This window comes from Oncorhynchus gorbuscha, linkage group LG16 (genome assembly GCF_021184085.1).
Source record: "Oncorhynchus gorbuscha isolate QuinsamMale2020 ecotype Even-year linkage group LG16, OgorEven_v1.0, whole genome shotgun sequence".
NCBI classification, from domain to species: Eukaryota; Metazoa; Chordata; class Actinopteri; order Salmoniformes; family Salmonidae; genus Oncorhynchus; species Oncorhynchus gorbuscha.
This window is the reverse complement of record NC_060188.1, coordinates 52,562,308-52,579,476: the sequence shown is the minus strand read 5'-3', so window position 1 is coordinate 52,579,476 and position 17,169 is coordinate 52,562,308. Positions and strand designations below refer to the sequence as shown.

At 45.6% G+C, this 17,169-nt stretch overlaps 1 protein-coding gene across 3 annotated transcripts in view; it reads right to left on the bottom strand.

Annotated features, from left to right (window-relative positions):
- Positions 1-17,169, bottom strand: part of LOC123999479 (teneurin-2-like) — a 162,088-nt gene that overhangs the window by 25,159 nt on the left and 119,760 nt on the right. For all 3 annotated transcript variants that reach the window (XM_046305321.1, XM_046305322.1, XM_046305323.1), the window contains 4 exons: positions 16,856-17,094; positions 4,195-4,317; positions 1,531-1,736; positions 1,118-1,313 (listed from right to left, as the gene is read on the bottom strand). In XM_046305321.1, the coding sequence (XP_046161277.1) occupies positions 1,118-1,313; positions 1,531-1,736; positions 4,195-4,317; positions 16,856-17,094 (764 nt within the window). The remainder of the gene's footprint in view (positions 1-1,117; positions 1,314-1,530; positions 1,737-4,194; positions 4,318-16,855; positions 17,095-17,169) is intronic.

The following is a 17,169-nucleotide window of genomic DNA, read 5'->3' as shown; positions in this document are numbered from 1 at the left end:
CACACCCCTGCCACAAGTGAAAACCTCCCCCATTACAACATTACTCATCCCCACTGCTCAGTTAAGTACAATTACTGTAATATAATTGCCTCAATCACTCAGTGTCCCTACGGCAGTACGCCAGTGGCAGAGGCTACTCCACCACTGTATGTTGCTGCCACTGTTGCATGTCCTGTGTGCCTCCCCACGGAGGATTAGAGGTTCATGGAAGCATATAAGGCAAATGAATAATGAGCAGATGTGTATTTATGTACTAAGAGAGTCTACTGTTGAAGACAAAAGCTCCACTTTGACCTTGTGCATATCAATGTAGCCAGTAGCCAAGCCAACCCATTCGACTCAGCTCCCGTTCCACTCCCTTTTAGTCAAGTTTAAGCCCACGCCCTGTTCTGTTGCCCTTTGTTCTCCTTTCAGTAGCATCATCCTTCAGACCGGTTATCATTTCAACTCATCTCTAAATCAAAAGATGTTGTTTCATGCCTTTACTGCAGCAGAGCCTGCCTGTGTGCTTTGTAGAGATAGTGTTTTTCTTCGGGGGAGCTCCTGACAGTCATGAAAACTTCAAAACCAAAGCAAGTGCAAAAATGTATGTGTTTCTTTTCTTGTTTTGTTCTCAGCTGTTGCACTCTTGTTTACTGTTACGCGATGGTGAACTGTGTGACAGTGGCGACAGGTAGCTTAGTGGTTAGAGCGTTGGGCCAGTAACCGAAAGGTTGCTGGATCGAATCCCCGAGCTGACATGGTAGAAATGTGTCATTCTCCCCCTGAACAAGGCAGTTAACCCACTGTTCCTTGGTAGGCCGTCATTGTAAATAAGAATTTGTTCTTGACTGACTTGATTATAGATTTTTTAAATGCAGCTTACAGACGGAGAGGACTCCACAGGCATACATCTTTTACAACTCAATCTCTCCCACTCAACCTTGGCAACACATTCAGAGTTCACTACTAATATCAGTCTAACCCGAACTGGCTAACAGGGCTGCAAACCTGGAATGGTGCATTTGTAGAACTCACTCAGAGGTGTTACTCGCTACCAGAATCCAAAAATGGTTTCCCTGCCTTTACGAAGAGAAAACAGAGATATAGAGCAGGGAAACACAATAACAGCACCCACCTAGAGCCACGGTGCTGAAGGAGACAGACTCCTTGTCCTTGCCGTCGTTGTAGAAGGCCAGATGCCAGGTGCCAGGATCCAGGTATTGAACAAAGATGGCCTCGTTCAGAACCACCGTGTGGATGCTGCGGCGCTCCCGAGGAGACTCCACCACACTCCACTTCTCCTTCCCGTCCAGACGCTCCATGTAGTCATACTGAACAGAGAGAACAGGGTTAGTCAGGAAGGAAGGGGCACGGCAGGAAGTAGTCAATTCTGCTTAATAAAGCCGGTTTATTAAATTCAGGTGGAATTAATGTCAAGGGCTATAACATATCTGTGACATATGTAATATAATTCTATGATAGCTATATCCAGGTCTAAAACATGACCTATCTAGGTCTAAAACAATATAGACGGCCATTGCTGGGTACCTGTGCATGGGAGGGGGGCAGACCCTTGCGGATGTACACCCCAAAGAGTGCATCTTTGCCCAGGGAGATGTTGAACTTGAGGAACAGGGGCTGGCGGAGGTGTAGTAAGGAGCGCCAAAAAACTCCTGGGGGGATGTCCTGGCTCACCCGCCGACCTACCTCCAGCTCACCTGTACTTATACTACTGTTCCTGTACACCCATGGTCCTGAAAGAGAGACAGAGGAGGGAATGGGGATGGGAGAGAGAGAGAGAGAAAGAGAGGGTGTGAGTGAAAGAGAGAAGAGAGAAAGAGTAGGCTAGACATACCAAATCCAAGGTAAAGGCCCCTGTGAGTTTACCTCAGATCTCTGTCGAAATAACCCCTCTGCTGTGATAAAACCCAGAGGAAAGTCAATGTCTCCAGCTCATGGAGAGGCAATGCAAATATTTGCGTTTCATTGCGGGGGAAAAAAACAACATACAGATGCTGTTTTACTAAGGTGTGCATTTTACAACACTATTAATCGTCTCACACTGTAAAAGGGTTTTGGGAGGGGATGTACACTACATGTTTACATTGTTGTGCTGTAGGATGCGGCATCACACAGTTCCTGTAGCTCCTTTTCCCTATGGGGACTGGTGAGGAACTAAAGGTCTGCTACCATTCTCCTCCTCCCTCCGAGGGGGATTACCGTACTCCCAGACCTGTTTATCATGCAGCTCTCATGGGACTGAGGGGGTCGACAATAGTGAGGACTTTGCTAAATCATCGTAGTCCACCATCATCTGTGGTGCAACATACTGCATCTCCCCTTAAAAACAAAAAACGCTTGAGAAATTGATGCAGGAACAGGAAGTTCCTAGTATTAACTATAAATGCAAAGGTTGCTATCCCTCTCTGGTTTTGAGCAGTTAACCCCAAATAGTTTATTTTCCTAGCTGAGAAACCTCTGGCTGTATTAATATTGGATGAGAGAGAGAGAGAGAGAGAGAGAGAGAGAGAGAGAGAGAGAGAGAGAGAGAGAGAGAGAGAGAGAGAGAGAGAGAGAGAGAGAGAGAGAGAGAGAGAGAGAGAGAGAGAGAGAGAGAGAGAGAGAGAGAGAGAGAGAGAGAGAGAGAGAGAGAGAGAGAGAGAGAGAGAGAGAGAGAGAGAGAGAGAGAGAGAGAGAGAGTGAAGGGAGATACAGAGAGAAAGAGATGAGGTCCTAGGTAGCGATCTGTTCCTCCCACAGTATTAAAGCAGGGGTGTTATTCCTCCTGAACACATCAGGCAGATCTGCAAATGTCCTCCTGACAGTGAGGATCACAGACACACAGCGAGAGAGTCACACTAACCACAATGCTCTGGCTCGCCTCCAGCACAGTCTCACAGCTCCCTCTCTATGTCTTTACTGCAGAGTGACCTCAACTCATCTAGACACCAGGATCCAAGCCCTGGAGGTTAGGGAGGCATCAACCGTTTAGTCTGGAGGTCTGCCTCACAACACAGTCTTATGAAAAACTATTCCCAGTCCTGCCAAACCCCGGAGAACCCAACGCATCTCTCAGTAGAGAGCCGTTTGATGCCATTCCCAACAGATGACAGATGTGCTCTCACTCATATCTTGTCCTTTCCACAACCTTCTCTAATTACATGAAGCCCAGCAAATTCAAACGCTCAATTTCAGCGTCTGGCTTAAACAAACTAGCTTGGCCCAGACATGCAGTGTGTGTGTGTGTGTGTGTGCGTTCATGTGTGTGTGTGTGTGTGTGTGTGTGTGTGTGTGTGTGTGCGGGTGTGTCAGCTCATCAGACAGCCCATGCTTGGCGGCTCCTCAGAGCCACTCCAGAGGCCCTCCATCAAAGCCAACGTCACGCTGTTGGAAAAACACTTCAGAGGACGAGTTCACAGCTCGAGTCTCCGAGAGCGATTTCACAGCTCCTTCCGCCCACACTACGCCTCCTCTAGTTGGATTAGATGGAATGTGTCGTTACAGTCCTCCTAAATTAAGACATGCCTCTGACGCGGCCAGCAAATTCTACAGACCGAAGGGAGTGATATGGTGTTTTAACAGCAATCAAACAAATGTGCATTGGTATGTGTGAGGAATTACTAAATATTTATCTGAGGGCTGAAGGCTTCCTTTCTAATGTGTTACTAATTCACAAGGGAAATGAGGCATTACATGCACTATGGCGGACGGATGGTCAGCCTTGTGCCATCCTTTGATTGCGCTCCGACAGGAAACTTCAAAGCGCAAGGTAAATAACCTGAGTTCTAATGCAATTGGCAACGCTCCTTTAATAGAACCTGTGTAAGCTCTGTTGATGTGATTAGTATTCTATTAGGAGTTTTGCACCAGACGGGGTAAGCTTCACTATAATTCAAACACTCCAGACAGCAGAAAAGGGAGAACTCGTTATAATTTGTTCATTAACAAATGAAAGCCAGGGACTTCTTGTTCTTCGTTCTTGCACATTAGCAGGTTGTCGATTTCCACTACATCCTTCCCTCCATTCATAAACAAATCTAGCCCAGAGCTACCAGACCTCTAGCCCAGAGCTACCAGAACAGCCAGAGCCTCACTAGCTGTTAGAACCCCCAGTACAGTCTCCAGTTATCCATGCTGCCTCAGTGTAGTGTAGTGGAGGGTTTCAGCACCATGGCCAGGGGCGGTAGCTGTGTGGACTCTGGCTGTTCTTACCTCTGCCTCCGGAGGGCACTGTTGCCACGTCGCTCCTGCCCGGCAGGCCAGTGCTCAGTCCGTTGTTGATCAGGTGACCATCGGCCGGTTTCAGCTGCCAGTTGAGCCCCAGCAGATTCAGAACTGATCGAGACACAGAGAGAGAAAGAGAGAGAAAGCGATAGAGAGCACAATACCATAGTGTGAATATTGTAGTGTATATACCACTAATACACAGAGCTGGGCTGTTGAGCTGTGCTGGGTTGGGCTGGACACAATGGCCAGGCAGCTTGCCCACACAGGTGGACTGGAAGCCTACAGCCCAGGAGAACAGTTTAATAAGCCTCTCACTTCACTACTTAATCACAATGGCCTTTAGGTAAATCACTTCATCCCAATACTCAAGAGAAAACTCTTTAAACAGCCATGATAGAGTTGGCTTTGTCTCATACCTTCCTGTATATTGGATTAAATGCTGGGACATCCTAAATCTTGATTAAAAAAAGACAAATAGGCTGAATCTGAATAATAATAAAACAAAAATATAAATAAAATGCTTTGAATTTAGTGACAAAGATAACTCTTCTTCTTGAGTTAATCAGCTCGTACATTCCATCGCTAGGAAAAGACCTTGGATTAATATCTCAGCAGTTTTTCATCTACTCCCCAGAACTCCAATTACTGCTGCCAATGACCTTTTGCACAGAGCGAAACCCAGAGAACATAGAACATTCAGGTATATCAAAATTCACAAAAATGTAGCTATTAGATTGGGACAGGGATGGCATCTGCTTGAAGCACACGTCAACCTCACTATAACAAGACAGATCAACACTCTTATTTTATAATTGTTTTAATTGTACCTTTATTTAACGAGGCAAGTCAGTTAAGAACAAATTCTTATTTACAATGACCGCCTACCGGGGAACAGTGGCTTATCTGCCTCGTTCAGGGCCAGAACGACAGATTTTTACCTTGTCAGCTCGGGGATTCGAGCCAGCAACTTGTCTGTTATTGGCCCAATGCTCTAACCACTAGGCTACCTGCCGCTCTCTATGATAATATAAGGAACAGTAGTTTTGTCAGTCAGAGGTCCTAAGGTCATCTACATGACAACATGCAGAGTGGTCCAATGGCTGTTCATGACAGGGGTAGAAATGAAATCTACTCTACAAACGGCTACGTGGGGAGAGGCTGAGGGGGTCTTAACATTCTACCCAGTCCCTCTTACCCTAGTCCACATGGATGCACACCAGCACACACACTGACATTGGAATGTACAGGCACAGCAGTATGCAAACAAGCATACGCACGCAAACATATACACGCATGCACACACACGCGCGAAGATGCAGACGTATGCAGTATCAGTGTTAATGACTCACCTTCATCTGTGCCCTACTATCCCAGCTACCCCCTCCCCCCCTCAGGGCTGAGGCAGACAGTAGGCTGAGGAGAATGAATGGAGCAGGATGGGCCCCTCAGTATAGCTCCTGTCTGAGCTGTTCAGCTTGACTTGTGGGCAGGCAGGCTATGCTCCTGTGCCACTCCACTGTCAACCTCTCTATCGTCACAGAGATGGGAGCAGCCTTTCTTCACTATCTCCATTTACTCTCGCTCTTCTCTCCTCTATCTGCTTATCTGCCACAATCTCTCTCCTTCAATCTACTTCCATCTCCACGTCTCCTTCATTCATCTCTCTCTGCAGCCTTTCTTTTCTCCCACAGCAGTCACTAGGCCTCTGTCCCAGATACACTTTGCTATCCAGACATTGGGCTGCTGCTGCTGCTGATCCTGGCACAGATCAGGGACAAAGAAGTCGAGGAACGTTATCAATAATAAGCTCTCTCCGAAAGCTTTGTCTAATGGGACACAATTCACTGCATTTCTGTCGATGCTGGCAAGAAACCCATGTCTTTCTACTCAGCCTGTAGAGGGCACCCTTGCTATAAACCATTGCAGAGTTCAAAGGGGAATTTTTGATAAGGTCTATGCATGGGGAGCCAAACTGCATATCGACTCTGTCTTGCAGCGAGACACACCTCTATACAGCAATGGCGCCACCTTCCTCAATTCAGGATGGTGCCAAGAGCCACATACAATCAATTGCTAATTGTATTAGATCATTTAACAACAATCAAATGATGCCATTCTAAAAATAGCACTTCTCCATGACTATTTTCAAACCATCTCCTCACGGCGTGCACACAGTCACCCTACATTTAAACACAAGAAACAACAATCAGGCTGGCTGTGCAGCTATAGTTATGCACACTATAAATGTGCCCATGGGGATGAGTGTAGAAAAAGGATCAGAGAAACAGGCACTTTGCATACATTAGCTCAAAGACGAGAGCTGCAGCACTGCACTGCTTACTGCGGTCGGCATGCTGCCTGTACAACTCCCAAGGTTTACCTAGATAATCATTAGCTGATTGAATAAAAAGCTTGTCAATGAGGCGAAGAGACAGTAAAAATAAACCTAAATGACAGGCGGGCCCCTCAAGCTGTTGGTCATCCTCGGTTAATTCTGAACAAGAACCCAAGTTCTGCCGAGGCATGAATAAATCCTCGCCTTCGGGTTCCTCCTCCCTCTCCAGCTTCTTTCGGTACAACACACGGTCTTCTGCAGGCCTCTCTAAAGATACACATATACGCGTAAAGCAATGTAAGCAAGGTAATCAGTGGTTCATCAGTCTGTCAATGAACCAGCATGGCAAGTGTTAAATACTCTCTGTCGCTTCAATGCACTTAAGACTGCTTAATCACATCTGGGGGAAATCTTCCACAAACTCATTTTCGGCCCTGCAATAAACATGAATAATTAACAGAAAATGTGTTAGATGAGAAATTCATGAGATGGTGCATAACAATTTATGTAATCTTTATCTATAATTCACCTCCTCAAAGTGATGTATAACATTACCTAGAGAAGTACTAATCTGAGAGATGACCTCAACTCTCCCGGGAAGGCACTGTGAGTTCCCCGTCTCTGCTGCAGGAGCAAGACGCTCCAACTTCAGGTCACATCCATCATCAAGGAACAGCACAGAGAGATACCCCCCGGTGGACTAATGCAGTATAATTATTCATGATTGGCTACCACTCACTTCAGTGGTTATGTATCAAAACTCAATGTGACGATCCACAAAAAGATCAAGTTGTAATACATTGGTCTGGGGAGTCTGGTGAATTCTATGAATCTAACAGGTGAAGAGTCCTCAGTTTGAGGACCGAGACTGGGTGTGGCAACAACAACAAAAATGATTCCCGAATATTAAGCCTTTATTCTTGTAATACCCCCATGTGAGCTGCTCCCTCCAGGGGATTTCTCCTGCAAACGCAAACACAGCTAAGTCTAAAGGCTTTGAAGTTCAACTACAAAGTGGAGCAGACCCAGGGGCCAGGGGAGGGAGTTTGCCGGGCCGGCTGAGGAAAGGAAAGCAGGCCGTGCTGGGGATGAGGTTGGGCCGTGATGTGATGTGATGGAGGAGCGTAGAGCTCAGGTCTGCTCGGTTGGTCCCCTGGCAGGACCAGCCTCTGATGAACCGGTAATGAAAACAGCCGTGGGCCTTGCTCCCTGGGTGCCACACCTCCTCTGACTGATGCAACTAAGTGGCAGTTCACAGCAATCTGAGGACAGGATTACAGGAAGTTAAAAGCAGGTGTGCAGTCTGTGCAGCACCACCAACACCCATCCCCCATCCCCGAGAGACAACTCAAATTATAGGTGTGTAAACACAGACGTTAGGCTCCAACTTTCACACACACACACATACACACACACACATACCATATAAGTCACACACTTATCAACACAAACTCAAATCACCAACACTCTGCCACACACAAACACACACAAAAAAGAGCACTGTGAAATAAAAAGCTTTTATTCCCACTGATCTCCCGGCGTGTTTCCATCTTTGAAGTCTGTTTGATTTGTCGTTCACAGCTTCTAGCAACACTGTTGTGAATACAAATGTGTGACTACGAGAAATCGACAGTGTCTCTCCTAACAATGAAAAGCCAAGCCAATAACAGCAGCCCTTTCTGGGGTCTATCCATCCCCACTGCAGCATTCTCTCCAATCCCTCCACAGTGTGTATCTTATCCGCTGCTCTATCCTTGACCACTGAGGGACCTCTGAGAGATGATGCGACATGACTGTGCTGCGGAGCCATTTTGTTGTCTGATCATCACCCTTTCTGCAGACCCATGGAATCTAAAAAGGATTACCACCCCACCAGCAACCCCCGCGACCCCCCTCTGCGAGGGCGAGATGTGGGTGTGAAGAGCAGCGTGACGAGATGGATCCAATCTATTCCACTCCGCTTGTCAAAATCCCCGAGCCCAACCATTGGTCCCCCAGACACCTTTTCTTTCTTCTATAATTACAACCTTCGTGTTATGAGTTTCTCTCTCTTACTCTTTCACCGACTCCAAATGGACCATGTCACCATCCTGCCCATGTGCAAGTGCTGAGGAGACAATTTGTGTGACAGCGTTATATACCCCTATCGGTCTCATGAAGGAGAGCCAGGGAGAACATCCACACATATGCCAGCAGCATACCACCCTGCACCACCCTGCACCCCACTGCTGGCTTGCCCCTGAAGCTAAGCAGGGTCGGTTCTGTCGGTCCCTGGATGGGGGATCAGATGCTGCTGGAAGTCAAATCAATCAAAATGTATACAGCAATGCAGATGTAGAAGCACGGTGGCTAGGAAAAACTCCATAGAAAGGCAGGTATCTCGGAAGAAACCTAGGACAGGATTACAGTGGTTTTGGAGGGCCAGTAGGGGGCACTTATCCCTCTGGTCTAAGGAGATCCCCATTTCAGGGCAATGAAGGGGACATTGCCCTGCGTAGGGTGCCTTCTTGTGGAGGGAATGTTAAAACAGGTATCCTGACTCTCTATGGTTATTAAAAGTCCCATGACACTTAGCGTAAGAGTAGGGGTGTTAACCCCGGTGTCATGTCAAAATGTCCAACCTGGCCCCATTCCATCATGGCCACCTACTTATCCCCCTCATTCCTAATTGGCATACATCACTCACCCGATAGCTGATGTGTGGTGAAAATGGCACAAAAATGGTTGCTGTGCATCACCCAGGTGGGTGCTACAGTACACATTGATGGTGGATGAGGTGAGTTTCCCCCTACTATAGAAAACGCCTTGAGTTCCTCAGTTGGTAGAAAAGCGCTATATAAATCCAATCAATTATTGATTATTATTATTATTATTATTTTATCTGGAGTCAGGCCACATGCTCAGCCTCCCTCTCTACAGCTGCAGCTCTTGTACAGCTCAAACTATATGCGTCTAACCGTACCCGGCCAAGTTCACCAATGGTGGCTGGCCATTCCAGCAATATTGCCAAGGTGCTCTGCTCTCTGCTGCTTTGAATCCGAAATAGACCTGAATTTACTATTACTATGCAGGCTGGCATTTGTTTATAGCGAGAGGTAAAAATACTAAATTGAGTGGAATGGAAATAAAGTTGAATTTTGATTGTCATTTCTGTATGCCAGAAGCAGAATTTAGAGTAGAATGAAGAGACGAGGACTCAGGGTTGTGGATAGTTTTTTCTCCAGTTTAAAGCGCGTGCATTGTATAGAATATCTAACACATCCATGACATGCGGCATGAGGATACGTTTCACTCAAAGCCTCATCTCCAAAGTAGGAAGGGAAGGAATTTCAGGTTAGGCTCTCTCCAGTGTACACCGGATTCATTCTGCACATTAAGTTTTGCCAGCATGAAGGTCAAAGTCTCCAAAGGCTTGGGAACATTGGGGGTCGTGTTTTCCAGGGCAGAGTCAGTCTGATGAGGCAGATATTTAAAAAATAAAAAAACTGTGACAGACTAGGCGTATTGATGGAGCACTGGTTTCACCCGGAGAGAGGAGAGCCACGCAGGGCTGAGGACGTCTACCACCTGTCTCACATGTTTTACCACACGGCCTGTCACTAATGATGGACAGATGACTACAATCAGAACCCACACATAAAAGTGACAACCGCCAACCCTGCTCCATCACTGATACCGAAGGGAGAAGGGGAATAATATGAGTGAATATGTGTCTGTGTGTGCCTGTGCCTGTCAGGTGGTGTGTTATTCTAAATACAGTGGGGGGGGGTATTTAGTCAGCCACCAATTGTGCAAGTTCTCCCACTTAAAAAGATGAGAGAGGCCTGTAATTTTCATCATAGGTACACTTCAACTATGACAGACAAAATGAGAAGAAAAATATCCAGAAAATCACATTGTAGGATTTTTAATGAATTTATTTGCAAATCATGGTGGAAAATAAGTATTTGGTCACCTACAAACAAGCAACATTTCTGGCTCTCACAGACCTGTAACTTCTTCTTTAAGAGGCTCCTCTGTCCTCCACTCGTTACCTGTATTAATGGCACCTGTTTGAACTTGTTATCAGTATAAAAGACACCTGTCCACAACCTCAAACAGTCACACTCCAAACTCCACTATGGCCAAGACCAAAGAGCTGTCAAAGGACACCACAAACAAAATTGTAGACCTGCACCAGGCTGGGAAGAATGAATCTGCAATAGGTAAGCAGCTTGGTTTGAAGAAATCAACTGTGCGAGCAATTATTAGGAAATGGAAGACATACAAGACCACTGATAATCTCCCTCGATCTGGGGCTCCACGCAAGATCTCACCCCGTGGGGTCAAAATGATCACAAGAACGGTGAGCAAAAGATCCCAGAACCACACGGGGGGGACCTAGTAAATGACCTGCAGAGAGCTGGGACCAAAGTAACAAAGCCTACTATCAGTAACACACTACGCCGCCAGGGACTCAAATCCTGCAGTGCCAGACGTGTCCCCCTGCTTAAGCCAGTACATGTTCAGGCCCATCTGAAGTTTGCTAGAGAGGATTTGGATGATCCAGAAGAAGATTGGGAGAATGTCATATGGTCAGATGAAACCAAAATATAACTTTTTGGTAAAAACTCAACTCGTCGTGTTTGGAGGACAAAGAATGCGGAGTTGCATCCAAAGAACACCATACCTACTGTGAAGCATGGCGGTGGAAACATCATGCTTTGGGGCTGTTTTTCTGTAAAGGGACCAGGACGACTGATCTGTGTAAAGGAAAAAAATGAATGGGGCCATGTATCGTGAGATTTTGAGTGAAAACCTCCTTCCATCAGCAAGGGCATTGAAGATGAAACGTGGATGGGTCTTTCAGCATGACAATGATCCCAAACACACTGCCCGGGCATCGAAGGAGTGGCTTCGTAAGAAGCATTTCAAGGTCCTGGAGTGGCCTAGCCAGTCTCCAGATCTCAACCCCATAGAACATCTTTGGAGGGAGTTGAAAGTCCGTGTTACCCAGAAACAGCCCCAAAACATCACTGCTCTAGAGGAGATCTGCATGGAGGAATGGGCCAAAATACCAGCAACAGTGTGTGAAAACCTTGTGAAGACTTACAGAAAACGTTTGACCTCTGTCATTGCCAACAAAGGGTATATAACAAAGTATTGAGATAAACTTTTGTTATTGACCAAATACTTATTTTCCAGCATAATTTGCAAATAAATTCATTAAAAACCCTACAATGTGATTTTCTGGATTTTTTCCCCCTCATTTTGTCTGTCATAGTTGAAGTGCACCTATGATGAAAATTACAGGCCTCTCATATTTTTAAGTGGGAGAACTTGCACAATTGGTGGCTGACTAAATACTTTTTGGCCCCACTGTATGCCCATTCTAATCCTGTTTTATGAGTCATTAGGTTGATTTCAGTGTCAATGACCCATCTTTTTTGGTTTCATATCATGCCTAATGAAAGCCCCTGTTTATAGCCAGAGCAGCAGCTCCAGCATCAGTTCAGGTAACATGCAGTGCACTCGGAAAGTTCAGACCCCTTCAATTTTCCCACATTTTGTTACGCTACAGCCTTATCCTAAAATCGATTACATGTATGTTTTCCCTCATTAACCTACACACAATACCACATAATAAAGTGAAAACAAGTTTAGACATTTTTGCAAATGTATTAAAAATACAAACTGAAATAACTTATTTACAAAAGTATTCAGAAACTAAGAAATTCAGCTCAGGTGCATCCTGCTTCCATTGATCATCCTTGAGATGTTTCTACAACTTGAATGAACTCCACCTGTGATAAATTAATTTGATTGGACATGATTTGGAAAAGGTATACACCTGTCTATTTAAGGTTTCACAGTTGACAATGCATGTTAGAGCAAAAAATAGGCCTTTATGGTAGAGTGGCCAGACGGAAGCCACTCCTCAGTAAAAGGCACTTGACAGCCCACTTGGAGTTTGCCAAAAGGCACCTGACCATGCCAAGCGTCACGTCTGGAGGAAACCAGGCACCGCTCATCACCTGGCCAATACCATCCCTACGGTGAAGCATGGTGGTGGCAGCATCATGCTGTGAGGATGTTTTCAGTGGCAGGGACTGTGAGACTAGTCAGGATCGAGGAAAAGATGAACGAAGCAACATACAGAGAGATCCTTGATGAAAACCTTCTCCAGAGGATCATGCCCTCAGACTGGCGCAAAGGTTCACCTTCCAACAGGACAACCACCCTAAGCACCCAGCCAAGACAACGCAGGAGTAGCTTGGGGACAATTCTCTGAATGTCTTTGAGTGGTCCAGCCAGAGCCTGGACTTGAACCCGATCAAACAACTCTGGAGAGACCTGAAAATAGCTGTGCAGCAATGCTCCCCATCCAACCTGACAGAGCTTGTGAGGATCTGCAGAGAAGAATGGGAGAAAATCCCCAAATACAGGTGTACCAAGCTCGTAGCATCATACCCAAGAAGACTCAAGGCTGTAATCGCTGCCAAAGGTGCTTCAACAAAGTACTGAGTAAAGGGTTTGAATACTTATGTAAATGTGATATTTCCGTTTTTTATTTTGGATACATTTGCACAAAATAAAAATAAAACGTTTTTGTTTTGTCATTATTGGGTAGTGTGTAGATTGATGAGTGATTTAAAAAAAATAGAATAAGGCTCTAACGTAAATAAAAATGTGGAAAAAGGGGTCTGAATACTTTCTGAATGCACCATAACTAAGGGGATAAAAGTAGAACCAATATCAAAAGGGGGTTTGGGAGGTGGATAGCTAAGCCTAGACATACTTGTCATTTATCTCTCCCTTTCATCATCATTCACCAATTAGTGTAAATTAGACCTGCTGTCCTTTAAGGGGGGGGGCGAGAGAGAAACGCAGGAGCAGGGCTCTCCATCGCCATTCCCCACCTAGCATGATGATGCTAGACCTGCTCGGCTTGCATCAGGCCTGCTCACCTCACCTGTGTCCTAGCAACAGTAAACCTCTCAGCCCCTTGGATGCGGTAGGTCTGTGAGCGAGTGCGTTTCACAACAAACCACAAGGAATATAAAAAGACCTTTGTGGCAAACGAGTGTCCTTAGAGGAATGGACGAGCGGAGAGATACAAGGACAACTGGTGGGTGTCTTTCATGATGTAACAACGTCCCTGTGATTGGCCCAGTAGCTCTTCACACGTGTACACTGTTTCAAAATAGCAGATTTGGACACGCAGTGGCTGTGCAATAACACGCTACTCATGACGTCAGAGCTCCAGGACTCATCTTCACTGTGCAGTATTGGTTTTGACTGACAGCTGTTCTGAACTTGAACACCGGGCGTGACAAGACGTCGCCCCGATCCCCAATGCTAATTGGGGAAATCGATGTCTTTTGACAAGACGAGACATTGGACAAACACCCGTTAGTCCAAATGTGCAGTTCACATTTCCATATCATAAAACGCATGTCATATACAGTAGTGTCAACGTCTATGATCACCATGCTATGTACAGTTCGAAAGACATTTGGCGGGGAACACGCATCTGAATACACCAAAATGAGGACCTGATTCTCTGAACTGCTTTGTGAAAGCCTAACACTGTAAGATCCTATTGAGTAATTTAGCTAGCTCGCCATGTTGCCAATAGAACACACTTTCAAATAATGCCCATCTGACCAGATTGCGATTTATAATGGACTGTTTTTGGAATGTGTAAACAACAACACTAATGGACACGGATGCAGGGCTGTGTTCCAAAGAAAACAACTACAAGTCTACTTGCTCTAGTTCCTCAGCTAGGAGAGCTCAAAATAGCACCTTATAGTTGAAGACTCTTCTTTGAGACATAAAAGTGCATTCAAATTACGTAGGAGCTGTGTGTGGCCACTTGTAGATACAAGTTAAACCTCTCACTCAAAGCCGTGTCATTTTTGTCTTATGTTGCACCTACCCCACATTTTCCAGGAATAATCTAGTCATGTTACTGAATTTATCCAGAGTATTTACAGATTTAGTTATCAACAAATGTGGCAAATAGTACAGTAAATGTAAAATATACATCAAATCAATAATATAATGTTTGGATTAAGTCTTGTGTCAGATTAACTGTTTTGTCTTCACATTTTGTCCTCACATTTAATCATTTTCACATCATCTCCAATCTGTTCCCTTTTGATTGTTACCATGGTTATGCATACATGCTTTCCATACTTCTTCTGTAAGAAACATTTCAATTTATCCCTATCCCACGAGTGTATTGGGTTAAGAGGCATGCTATGCAGACTCAAAAAGGAGTCTAGCGTTCAACTCTTTCGGAGCATATTCTTTGTCTTGAGTCTCTGAGAGAAGTTCTCTTCAGACACTAATTCTGGAGTTCAAGAAAAGGATAGACAGCATCTTTATTTTGACACTTATGAAAGAGGGAAACAGAAATAGCTCATATTTGTCTGACTGCTACGTTTCCAGATGCATTAGTGCAGATCTCCCTGGAACGTAGGCAGAGTCTGGGCTATGGCTGTGTCTGTGGTGGAGAGCTCAGCTGTAGCCGTCCAGGTTTGATCGCTTGTAAAAATTTAAAAAAGCCACAGTCACATTTATTTATGCAGTTTGCATGCACGCACAGGGTTCGGTTCTGCTCAGAAGTCCCGGGGACCGCTGAGTATTGGCCTGGCCCGAGGGTGCTGGATCGGAACCGCTCAGCCCATAAAGCCTCGACCCCCATCCTGGCGCTGGGGTACAGGGCGCTCTGCTTGCTGAGCTGTGGCCTTGCCTCCCTCCCTCGGTGTGCCTGAGTGCCACGCCATGCGAAACATAATCCCACAGGTAATGGGGGAGTTTCACCACGCATCACACACCAGTGCACACACACAGCCAGCTTCCACCCATGGCTGCCCAGAGACAATGAGCCAGCTCTCTCTCTCCCACTCGCTCTTTTTTTCTCCCTCTCTGTGTGTGTCTCTCCAGATTTGAATAGGACAAGCGTGTCAACGCAATCTCACAGTGAATAAATATATCCACAAACATTGCAATTCCAAACAGTGAAGCCCTGAAAGCCGGGTGAAGTTGACTTAAAACCACAATACCGCATAGGCTTGGCCACCACTACTAATGTATCGGTTTCTACCCCACATAGAGCCCGTAATACAACACATTCAGGCAACTCACAATACACCCCCCCCCCCCCCCCCAAGTGATTGGCCTTAGCTGTTATTATGTGACCACAGTGAGGCTCTTGATCGGCTCATCAAAGCCCTTTGATGTGTTTACTCTCATTTTCCACCCCTCCTGCAGTGGGCTCTGCTCCCCCTCTCACTCGAGCGCTCTTACGCCTCAGTATCGACTGTGTCCACAGTCCTCTGAGGAGCACGGCTTGGGGAGCGGCAGGCTCCCTCTCTCAGCCTTGTGTGTGGACAGCACAGCACAGCTAACAGCACAGCTCACTGCACCCCGCAGTGCTGCGATGACTCACAATCACCATGTCAGATCTGAACACTGCCGGAGAGACCTCAATGCTGACTATAAATCGTTACCTCACAAAACAAAATGCTAATAGTAAATATTGTGGGATGAAACCGACCATGGAGTACGGCTAGAGTAGGCTAAGTGTTCACACGGCGTTTTCTTTCTATGTGCTTCATCCTCAGTCATGCATTTGTCATGAGCATGAATACACATTCCATTTTATGATAACCAACATAATATGCTAACAGGCACACATGGATTCATTGCATGTCAAATGTCAAGCTAATTATGATATATAAGCAAGGTTCTAGAAATTGCTTTTCCATGTCAAGTGTCGGTGAATTTTAATACCATTAGTGCGATAGGCCTATGGTATTTCATCCAACCATGCCCTTGACAAGAAGATTTTCAGTTGGAATATTTTCCAGTTCATTCCCAAACAGGTTAAATGAGCCAAGCCAATCTGACAGCAGATGGCATATCAATATAACAAGGGGGCAGTACAGTACTGTATTGTATTGTATTGTATTGTATTGTACTGTATTGTATTGTATTGTACTGTATTGTACTGTATTGTACTGTATTGTACTGTACTGTATTGTACTGTATTGTACTGTACTGTATTGTACTGTACTGTACTGTACTGTATTGTACTGTACTGTATTGTATTGTATTGTACTGTATTGTACTGTACTGTATTGTACTGTACTGTATTGTACTGTACTGTACTGTATTGTACTGTACTGTATTGTACTGTATTGTACTGTATTGTATTGTATTGTACTGTATTGTACTGTACTGTACTGTATTGTACTGTACTGTATTGTACTGTACTGTATTGTACTGTACTGTATTGTACTGTATTGTACTGTAGCCTACCTATGAAGTAGGAGAGCAGCACGGCCAGCAGGACGGCAGCAGCGATGGCCGACACGGCAGCACATTTCCAGCTGCAGTACTTGGAGGGTTTATTCAGCTTGAAGGAGCTCCTGGAGAAGGCGTTTCTGGGTAGCAGCCGCGGTGGGGGGGAGTAGACGGTCCCAGACGTCAGGGGGTACCCTGGAGACGAGCTGCTGAACAGGGGAGTGGTCCCGGACGGGGTTTTAAACAGGAAGTGCCTACAGCGAAGGAGAGAAAAGGAGAGAGAGAGACAAGAGGCGGACACGGAGAGTTAGAGTCAGCTGCTACATGGT